General features: G+C 36.4%; 1 protein-coding gene across 3 annotated transcripts; it reads right to left on the reverse strand.

Annotated features, from left to right (window-relative positions):
* Positions 1–1,147: 1,147 nt before the first annotated feature.
* LOC108672414 lies at positions 1,148–6,204 on the reverse strand. Of its 3 annotated transcripts, none has more exons than XM_047882530.1 (5): positions 5,531–6,204; positions 3,790–3,884; positions 2,889–3,143; positions 1,684–1,810; positions 1,148–1,614 (listed from the first exon to the last, which is right to left on the reverse strand). In XM_047882530.1, the coding sequence occupies exons 1-5, from the start codon at positions 5,951–5,953 to the stop codon at positions 1,222–1,224; spliced, it is 1,293 nt and encodes a 430-aa protein (XP_047738486.1). In that variant the 5' UTR covers positions 5,954–6,204; the 3' UTR covers positions 1,148–1,221. The 3 variants fall into 3 exon arrangements, with proteins under 3 accessions (XP_047738486.1, XP_047738487.1, XP_018015552.2); XM_047882531.1 differs by having other exon boundaries at positions 1,148–1,503; positions 1,642–1,810; XM_018160063.2 differs by having other exon boundaries at positions 1,148–1,810.
* Positions 6,205–11,818: the final 5,614 nt, after the last annotated feature.

Genomic DNA, 11,818 nt, shown 5'->3' on the forward strand with positions numbered 1-11,818 from the left:
CACGAACTGTAGTTCACTTCGGACGCCGTTTCAGGCCGTCATGTAGTTTTTGCTCTCAGTACAGTAATAACTATAAAAAACGCACAATTTTCTTCTCATAATTTCCACAGAAAGAATTTTTAATAGAAAACATTTCAGCTGGCTCATAAACACGCCGCACTTCTCACATGCTATAGTGATACAACGAAAGTAGATCAAGTATCAGAATCAAGATCCCAAGTATATCAAGTAACAGATACTATAAAATCTAGCACATGTTTACAATTCAGAAATACGGTATTCTTTTTAACGCATTTTCTCATTTATGGAAAAATGCACTATTGTGCTCGCCATGTCCGTCCGTCCGTCCGTGCCTTCACGTTTTAATATAATGAATAATTGAATAATAGCAAAATCCTGTATATATAAAATAATAAAAAATGTAAGAACAATAAAACCTTAATAAACGTAAATAAACTGTATAAAGCTAAAAGAAAAACAGAAGAATTTGCATAAACGAATAAACTACACATATCTCATTTACATTAATTGAAATTTCAGAAATAAACAAATGTTTAAAGATATTAAAAATTTTTATGTACACTTTGATTTAAGTGATGGTAAAATGATTAATTCCAAATTATATTATCCAGTCCTCTATGTCTCCAACAATAGAATTTCTCAGTGCGCAGCAAGAATCTAGTCAAGAATTTCGCCACCTATCTTTATGACTAACGTCTTAATAAGGACGTCATCCTCCTTGGTTTTCATGACCACTCGGAATTCAGGTGGTTGAGTAGCTTCTGGGACTGCTTCAGCAACCAAGTCTTCCTCTTGCAAAAGAGGTTGTGTCTCGAGGTTTTCTACAACATGGACGAAAGAATTTTCAAGTTAGTGCATAGCAAGCGTATAAGAAAGTGGCAATTAAAAACTATAAACATCTATTGAGTAAGAATAATTGAATAATAGCAAAATCCTGTATATATAAAATAATAAGAAATGTAAGAACAATAAAACCTTAATAAACGTAAATAAACTGTATAAAGCTAAAAGAAAAACAGAAGAATTAGCATATACAAATAAACTACACGTATCTCATTTACATTAATTGAAATTTCAGAAATAAACAAATGTTTAAAGATATTAAAAATTTTTATGTACACTTTGATTTAATTCCAAATCATATTATCCAGTCCTTCTCTATGTCTCCAACAATAGAATTTCTCAGTGCGCAGCAAGAATCTAGTCAACAATTTCGCCACCTATCTTTATGACTAACGTCTTAATAAGGACGTCATCCTCCTTGGTTTTCATGACCACTCGGAATCCAGGTGGTTGAGTAGCTTCTGGGACTGCTTCAGCAACCAAGTCTTCCTCTTGAAAAAGAGGTTGTGTCTCGGGGTTTCCTACAACATGGACAATAGAATTCGCAGCATTGAAATTAATTACAGCATCTTCAAAATTCCGGCTTGGTTGCATCACCGTTTCAGCTGCTTGAAAGTTTGAAAAGTTAGCGTTTGGAGCCTCCGAGGGGTTATGGAGGACCTCAGATTTGGTACGTTTGACCGCCCCCATGAGACTGTAGTATGGAGCCTCCGAGGGGTTAAGGAGGACCTCAGATTTGGTACGTTTGACCACCCCCATGCGACTGTAGTATGGAGCCTCCGAGGGGTTATGGAGGACCTCAGATTTGGTACGTTTGACCACCCCCATGCGACTGTAGTATCCATGGCGCTTCTTGCCCGTCTTGGGGTCCAGTGCGTCAAGCATTAAAAAGTGGTCGCGTTTCGGGTTCTTGCTCACTCGCAGCTTCCAACATGACGTTTTATTCCTAGAATGAAACCAAAAGATAATAATGATGCATGAAGCGTTCTGATCGGTCTAGATTAGAATAAAGAAGTTATGTTGCTCAGGTAGTAAGGGACTATGAAAATAATGACACTACGTCGAGAATCAAGCCCAAAAGCTTGATATGAATCAGGATGTCAAAACGTCAATTAGTCTCATGTAGCTGCAAATAATTGAAAATTAGAACTCTCACATCAGCAAAGTCAGGAGTTCAAAACTTACCACACCTTAGTCGAGTCTAAAAATAAATTAAGTTTCACAAAAAGGACACAGTGCGAGCTTCAGTGGTTGCACAGAAATCACAATAGTGGATGGTAGGTTCTGACAAAAAACAACCTGTTTTATTCTCAAAACATTTTTATAGGTCTCTTACCATCCCCTCTGTCCACTCCAACGGGTTCAAGGCATGAAGGGACGCCAGCGCTCTGAAGAGCCCTCCTGATCACATCGTTCAGAGCCGAGTGTCTTGGATGTCGCCCAACGTTGTACTTACAAGAAAGGCCATGCAGCCCTCGTGCATCCATCCGCTTTCCGCACCGCATTTATTTTATAAATTACCTTTGAAATGACATTAGCCACCCAAATAATAAGAAGCTTTAAAATCTTGACAAAATAGTGCTCCTGTAAGGTGAGATTGGCTGTGTTAGACGATAATTATTTTGGCTGTGATAGCATAATCTGTGAAAAAATGTCTAAATATTGCAAAAAATGCTAGAATCTTATATTCAGCTCTCACAGAAACTGATGCTCCATGATCTTATGTGAGATCAGGGTTATCATTTGTTTTTGGACAGAATCTTTGCAAAGCAACAAAAAAACGCTACAATTTAAGAGCTAATGTTTACCCAGCAGCGTGTGCAGATAGTGGAAGAGCAACAGAAATGTTCTTCACAAGCAAGCAAGCTTGATCATCTATGGAAAGATCGGGTTCCAAAGGCCGGATCCCTTGTGAATCAAGTCACGAGAAGTTCAAGAATCGGCAACAGGCCATGGGCCTATTTCTTCAACGCCGACACTTCTATTCTATTCTATAAGCATAACAAATGCAAGCAATTGCTCACTCCAAGTCATCGAGGTGCTGGAACATGATGATCCGCTCAGGGTGTTTTGGCGTACAAGAGTTGAGGCAATGCATGATGAAGCTGAACTTGACAATGCCATCAGTTTCAGAAACAATGTTCAGGACCCGTTCATAAGGTCCTGAATGGTAGTCAGGAGCTGGGATGATCTCCACATTTTTGACAGCTTTTACATCAAGTACTATAGAATGTTTTGCACAATGCAAGCTTTCTTCCTCAACGCCTTCATCAGCATATCTGTAATAAGAGATAGAAAATAAAAGCCCCAAATGCAAATAAAAATGAAAACCAATTTTTGCAGAAGTACGGTAAATAGATACTTAAAACTTTTTAAAACCCATTACCTTGATTCTATATCATTAAATTTGACTGGCAATACTGAAGGAGTGAAATCTCATCATTTACAAATCTTATAAAACGACCATCTTTTCCTTATTTATAGAAATTCCGAGTTAATATTCAACATAAAAAAATTGCAAAAGCAGGATTAATTCAGGCACCAAAATACATGAGCTCAGCAACTTCACATCAGTTGGGGCCTAGTCCAGATGTATATATGTGTATTTTTAAATCAATGTAATAACCCGGAATAAAAAAAAAAGAATGGTAGTCATGCAAACAAAGTCTAACTAGAATTTTTTCATGTCTGTAAATTTCCCAGAACTTAAGTGAAATCTTCAGTATTCAAAATCCAACAAATGATACCATAGTAGGTAGTTCTCATTGTATCTAAAAAGGTTTGATACCAAAAAGAATTATACAATCAAAATTCAGTAAGCAAATCAAAATTTAGATGTTAAAATATATAGATATTCAACACCTAGAAAAATAGAGCCATATGGCACAGGCAAAATTTGTTTATTTGTACCACTTCATGTCTCACTTTAAGGTGATGCTAATCTTCTCTCCAGCCTTACCACCCGTCAGCTCTACAGGAATCCATGTCATAGGTTCGGTGTTGATTATTTGCATGTCTTCCTGAAAACAGACAAGCATATTTTTTAATGTTTTCTATCTAAAAATCTAGCTGCAATTTCAATAATTCACTATAACGAAAAGATCATAAAAAACTTTCCTGAAAAAGAAATTAATATTCTATCGACAACCATCATATTTTTTGAATAATTAAATCATAGTTTAGATTAATTCTTTTCATTTCAAGTTGCCCAGTGCACAATTCTATCTATGACATTCTCTGAACAATTTTGTGATGACCGACGATGCATGAATTTTTAGTTATAGTTAAGTGAAATTTTTTTGACTGAGCAATTGAATATAATAAAAATATTTTTTGTTTATTGAATTTTTTGTTAGCTGGAGCTCTTGCCAACCAAGGTTTCACTGTAAATGCATTTTTAGGGTTGTCACTTATTAACCCGGTGCACGGAAATGGTTGCTTTTTTTTAATGAGCTACACAATTCTATCAATCACGTTTTTAAGCCAACACCTGTGTGCAACTTTTATGCAAGTAAAAATTTTTTAATACAGCAAATATTTTTCTTATACAGACCTTAACAGGGGTACTTTTCCAAAATCTCATTTTCACACTTTTTTCAGGGATTTTCTAGAGATAGTAAATGTATGATTTCTTAACTTGTGTCTTGCTTTACTACATAGATAGGAAAAATGTTGAACTTTACGCCACTATTTTTAGTTTTGCAATATTTTAATTAGTTTAGCTGCTACACCATTTTAACAAAATGTTGGAGGACTGTCCCTTATTACCCTGCCCAGCCTTTATTAGCCCGTTTGACAGTATGCAAATATACATGTGCTTTAGATATACGTAGATATAGCTCTTAAAACCAAAAGTTCAGGTTTCACAGAACACAGCACAGAAGAGCTTATGGCAGCTTTTCCAATCTTTAAATCAATGCCCACGTCAAATTTGATTTGAAAAAATAAAAATAAGACCAAAAATGAATACAATAGCTTGACCCAATTCAATAAATAAAAAAATTTTCTCAAACAAGTTTTCAGATGCATTCACAAGAAGTCTACATAGTGAAAGTTATTTGAACATTTTTTAACTAGGATGTTTTGCTGTTTAACTTAGCCATTATTAAATGGAACCTGGGATCCAAAATATTTTTAAATTTTGACCCAGTGATATTCATAATTTATCTGAAGACTTACTAAGGGTTTATATAATTGATTCACAAGAGGTTAGGTAAGAAAATAAAAAAAAATCAAGCAGAAAAGGCTTGGAGGCAGGTACTTTAAAAGTCACAGGCAAATAAAATACGCCTGTAGTCCATTTCATGCCAATAACATACAAATAAAATATGATATGTATAGACTGGAGTGTAGGTGAATTTTAATGAAATGACATATGAGATAAATCTCAAGACTCACCACTTTGCCCATAGAATTCAATACAATGAAATAAAATTCTTCATGTCAATCATATACGTTTCATTTAGCATACAATATGGAATATGATAATAAGCACCAGGATTAAATGTATTAATAGGTGAATGTAAGAAACTAGAAAATGTACATACATTTTATGAAATAGATAATCCAGTAAAGCTTATCCTAGTAGATAGATATATATCTACCTTAGTCTTTCAGAGTAGTTCACTAGTTATAGATTCTAAATGAAAGATTTCAAAGAACTTACTTGCAAATAGTAATGCTTGCCCCGAGTTTTGCTGGATGGGAGAACAGAAAAAATGCTCCCATTTGAATTATTTTCATCCGAGTTCAAAACTAACTTGATGGGGATGGTTGTTTCACATGAATTTTTGTCAACCAAATCTTCATACAATGCATTTTTCTTATTGAACTCATTGCCATTAAGACAATCAGAAGATTCATTTGAATTATTTTCATCTGAGTTCAAAACTAACTTGACGGGGATGGTTGTTTCACATGAATTTCTGTTAACCAAATCTTCATACAATGCACTTTTTTTATCGAACTCATTGCCATTAAGACAATCAGAAGAATCATTTGAGTTATTTTCCAGCAGTGCTTCTTCAATATAAGGATCAACTGATGGAAATTCAGAACTCCAGATGGTTACTTTGTTCTTCTTATACATTGTGATCCACTGAAACAAAGTGAGTAAAAAAAAGGTTATACTGCAATATGATAGAATACAAAATTACATTCATAAAGCATTGCAATTAAGAAGCCATAGAAGTTTTGATGAATATAGGTTATGTTGTCAATAGTTGAACAGTTACTGAAATATTTGTTTAGATTTAAAGAGCCTGTTCAGTAGGTAGCTATGATCAATTTATGCTATCAGCCTTTCTTTTGTGACACTATTAAATTTAACCTATAGCATTGGCAGTGCAGTAAGATTTTTCTTTCAAAATTAAAAAAAAATATGGAAATATCAGCAGGTGTCATTAGTGAGTAATGTTATCTCCTAGGCTGGGTTGAATCAAAAGCATTAAAGGGTTATGGAATAATGGTTCTAAAAATTTTGGCAATTAAATCCTTTATTTTTTAGGCTGAGTGCTTAATGAGTTAGTAACATAAACATAGAGACCTTACTGGAAAATTGGGCAGTAGCCACCTGTGAATTAAAAAAAAACAAATTTGGCCAAATTAACCAGTTTGTATGTTTTTTTGGTTACAATTTTTCAGTAAAAAATTAGAAAAACAGCTTACTTTTACAGACAATTTTAAAAAATATCCTGTAAAGCGATTGTTTTGAGCCACAATCTTAATAAAATTCTGCCTAATATTCAAAACTGTCAGAGCATGTTGATGTGAGACAAGTGGTACATTGTAGACTCCTGCGTTTGGTATTTTTTTTAATCCGAGACGAGACGAGACAACAGGCTCTGTCCCGGTTCGCAAAAAAAACCGGGACAATTTTCAGCCTTCTGTTGGAATTCCGGGACGATACCGAGACGAGACGTCCCGGTTAAAATAGGTACCTTAAAATTTCCCGGAATTTACAGCCATTTCAACGAGACATAACGAGGCTAATCAATTATTGATGTGGTGTAAACTTTGGCTTACCGTCATACATTTATACAGAGCTGGGCAGCGCTACTTTGAAATGCAGCGGCCGCTACCGCTACATGCTCTAAATGTAGCGGGCGCTACCGCTATCGCTAAAAGAGCACAGACCAGGTTGAAACAATCTTGACCTTACTGTGTCAACTGAAAAAATGCAGGGAATTAAGAAACTATTATAAATATGCACTCCTTGAGAATCTGAGACTGATTGGATTAATTTTACATCAAACAATGCATGCTAAAGCAAAGGTAAAGGAATTACTGAAGATAAACTTAACCAATCAAGCAAGGTACGAAATAAAAATTTAACTGAAAAAAATCTTGAAAAGCAAGTTAAGTAAACCAAAGGACCAAAAGGGTTTGTACTGAACACATTTAAAGGAATGCAATGACAGACAATCAACTATAGCAACTAGTTCAAGTAGAAATAATGAGCAAGTGCATTATTAACAATAGTGTGAGACTGATGGGATTAATGTTACAGCAAACAATGCATGCTAAAGGGAAGGTAAAGGACTTATGAAGATACATTATTGACCATAGTGAATCAAATAATCATTCAGTAAATCAAAAACCAATTCCTTATGTACAGAAAACACAAGTAACTCAATATGAGAACAAAGAACATCTACACAAGGGTGAAAAACTTGCTAAGCTACATGGCCAAGCACCAGTGGTAAGTACTGTCAGGTATGGTCTGTCACACAACCAAGGCCCAAGTGTCATATTCATTGGGCTCAGTTATGTAGTTAATAAATTTCTGTAACAGAGACAAACAGAAAAGAACACTGGCATTGAGTTTTTGAGGTAAGTAAAAAGACAAGGCCAAAGGGAAAGGTAACATAGGTAAATAAGAACAGAAAGGGAGTGCTACACAGACCACAAGAGCCTCCCTGCAACAACATGTGAAAGCTAACTATGAGACTAATAATAATGATAGTAATGAGAGTTATGAGACTGATATTATTTTAGTAGTTACAGCTCGATTTCAAGCTATTTACACTTTACAGGAGCGTATGAAATATTAGTATGATACCGCAAAATGGGGTAACTTAGACTCCCGGGGTAACTTAGACCACTTTTATTTTTTTTAACAAAAACCCCAAATCTCAAAAACTATTTGACATAGAAAAATTTTGTCAATGGGCATTAAAGGCCTAATACTGAGGCTATGTAACACAATAGAAAGATAAAAAATTATGCATATCTAATAGGTTAAAAAATGAAAAATGTACCATTCAGAGGCAGGGCCCCCCATTTGCAAACTATGACACTTTCCTCAAATTTGTCATTCGCATATGTAACTAGAAGAGTTTTACTACCGTGCACCAAAACCTGGAGTTATTTTACCAAAAAACATAATTGATTTTACCACCCAGTCTAAGATACCTCAAGGGCTCAAGAGCTGGGGTAACTAAGTCCACTTTTTTTGAAATTACATAAAAACTATGAGAGGCAGGAGCCAGCAATTTATGGTGAGTGAACCTAGAGTATAGACATATATATTGCATGTTTCAATTTAAGTTTGATTTAGCTAGTAAAAAAATGGCATTTAAAAAAAAGTAGTCTAAGTTATCCCATTTTACGGTACCAGACTAACCAGAGCCTCAACAGAAAAAAATTAATAGACTAGTAATTACTAATCTGGACTGAAATGTTGTGGCTCTCCGCTCTCATCAGTTGATTCAGTTAGGTACATAGTGACAAACCAGAGCCTTTTTTAGAATCAGTTCATTTTTAATTTCCTCATTTACTCAAGATTTAAACCAATTTCTTATGTATGATAAGTTAGGTATCACTCTGACTCTAATGTGACAGATTTTCAATACATTTGGAAAACATTCAACGGAGTACAGAGTGGAAAAGGATAATTTTTATAACTATTATCAAGGTTAGGTACAATTTTTTTTCATGACTGGTACAACAATGGATTCATAGCTAGATACATGAATTTACAGTAGCTACAGAATTTTTTGCAAAGGATGCTAAATATTAAAATATAAATCAATTCTAAATAATATGATAGCACAATATTTGGACTGAGACACTGAACAATATAAATTAATTTGCTGAGCCAATGACAAAATTGAGCCTTGACGACGGTCACCCATGTAAAAATTCCTCCTTAGCCGGTACCCGGTAGCCCATTATTGGGCCATTAACCTTGCCAAGTTGCCTTATCAAGAACTTTTCTTAACTTGGTGTGCTTGATGGCTTACGACTTACGACATGGACCAATGGAGAGGATGCCCCTTGATGCTTTCTGGCTCTGAGCCGTGAGCCCCGGCCCCCTTCACTGTTCTTGTTCCAGTTCCCAGACCTGGCAGACCAAGTTGTTCCAAACTTCCAAGTACGAAGCTTGAAGGTGAGGAAGTAGCTGCACAAGCACGATGACCACTTCTTACACCTGGACTCAGGCCGAAATTGATAGAAAAGTTGCAGTGATTCTTGGAGGATTTACCAGGTGGGCTTACGGTTTCAGATCAGAGCTCAAACCAATGGTGCTCATGCCNAGCTTCTTCAAACTATCGCCAGTCATGAAAAGATCCGGTCAAATGACACGAGTTTAGATCTATGAACAAGGCACGAAATGGAAAAGAATCGGCGACAGGCCACATCAGGCCTACACTTCAGCGCCGACATCACTATGTTGTGTTATGTTATAAACACACACATCTTAGGCATGCAAGTCGATAAACCCAGAGACAAATGCCACTTTTCTATTTAATATTTCATCAGGAACACACGGCAAGCCCGTAATGTGGCCCTAGCTAGCATGCGGATCGTGGAATCCTGCTCTGCAACTACGCTTTGTGGGCACCCCTCACTCAGGGAAATGTGTTCTAAATAGTCCGAATAGTGACACACTTCTTGAGTGTAGCCCGGATACACTACTTAAATTGGACAATGTATCGCTCATTTATCTGAATTCCACTCAGTTATTCCACTTGTACACACTAAAAGAAATGTACACCGTACATGGCTTATCAACAGGACGATAGGGTACGTACACAGTGATAGCAGGTTTGCCCGCGCGGGCAACCTGCCACAAGAATGAACATAGGATAATAATGTAAGTGTTCACAGTGAAAACCTGTACAAATAGGCTTCTGTATTCTATGGTTTCAGGCGCCAGCCTGAGCAGGTAACCAGCACGCTGGCAACCTGCTTTCACTGTGTGCGTACCCATATCATGTGCTACGTGTGCATGATACGTCCTCAGCTATGGGTGAGAAAGTGCGTTACAGTTTGGATAATATGAACCATTCATTTCTCTGCAGGATGTCGCTGAGGAAGCGTTGTCGGCCATGATGGTCTATAGCATTAGAAGAATTATTTGTGACGGGCGCACCCATACTTCAGTTCTTATGCTTTGTTTGATCATTCATAATTCCGAACGCAATCTGAAGTGGCACGCGGGTATGCTATTCTCATTACATTTAGAATAAGAAGTGTAGCCTCGAGAATTTATGTTCATGGTTGACTGCCTTGACTAAGGATTTTTTTAGAGACAGTAAACTCTGGTTTGTAAACATTTCTTTTAGACCACCTGAGAGTTAACTAATTTTTAATAGGATTAGAAGCCACGATGTTGGTGATGCGTGACGAGGGTGATGAGAACTGCCTGGGGCTCGAATGACAGACCACATAAAACTGAAAGTATTTCACTTTTTAGCCATTGTGACTGCGACTGTGCTCACGGATTTCAGGTGGAGCAATACCTTCAAATATCCAGGCTTAGGATCCAGCTCACCGCTTCTAAAGAGTAAGTCAACCGAAAATGCAAGGGACAAAATGTATACAGACTCCATGAAATCCAATCAATACAACATTTATCATTATTCAAGTCTTTGTATATCAGCCAACCCATTTGTCTGGCCCCATATTGCACCTCGGCGACGAAAAGATTTTCGATGCGATTAAAAATTGTCAATGGCTCTTAAATTTTCTGCCTTTGATTGTATGTAAAACATTTCTCTTCCTTGTTTGAGTTATTGCTCTCAGAGTTCTCTCATACCTCCCAGGACACGAAGAGTAAGTAAATGCAGAAGATGTGGACAGAAGGCAGTAAAATGTGACAGGTCAAACGTGGATGTCATACATGTATGCATAATAATAATAATAATAATAATAGCGGTTTCAGCGTTTATTAGGCCGTAGGCCTGTCGCCGATTCTTAACATCGCAGAACATTCACAGCATTTTGAGGTTTCGAACTCACAACTCACTGCTACAATTCTGCTGTGCTTAACCGCACGGCCCCCATGCCGATTCTGACCAGAAACTGGCGCACAGAGCTGGGATCGAACCCGCGCCTCTCTAGTGCGTCAATCTTGGTACTCTGAACTGTAACCACTGGGCCACCCTCTACTTCGTATATCATCATCCTCTACTTCGTATATAAAAAGCTTTGCTGAAGTATGGAATACATGGGATAAAGTAGAAAGTTTCGCTCCTCAAATTGCAACTAAAAATTCATTCATATATGAAGTTAATCTAGCTTTCGATCCGGGGTTTTATTTTTAGGGGTTTTTATTTTTTATGTTTAAGTCGTTTTTCATAACTTTCCAAAAGATCACGGTTCCTACCGAGCAATATTAAAAGGCATCGTAATAAGATTATGGTTAAAAATAAATTAATTTAACACTCTTCATTTGTTTTGTAGAAGAAAATCATGTAACCATACGAAACAAGAAGCTTCGATTTGTTTGTAAAACAGAGCAAAATATCGATGAAATCGATCATTTATATCCGTTACTGATTCGAGCCTCGAATTTTCGTTGTGATTCACAAATAAATATCACCTTGTTGATACATATATTATTTTTATGCATTGCCAGCCGCCGCCGAAAACATTAAATGACGCTGATAAGAGCCAATCTTTTTAGCGCATTTTCTCATTTATGGAAAAAATGCACTATTGTGCTCGC

The sequence above is a fragment of the Hyalella azteca genome, unplaced genomic scaffold (genome assembly GCF_000764305.2).
Source record: "Hyalella azteca isolate HAZT.00-mixed unplaced genomic scaffold, Hazt_2.0.2 contig10671, whole genome shotgun sequence".
NCBI lineage: Eukaryota > Metazoa > Arthropoda > Malacostraca > Amphipoda > Hyalellidae > Hyalella > Hyalella azteca.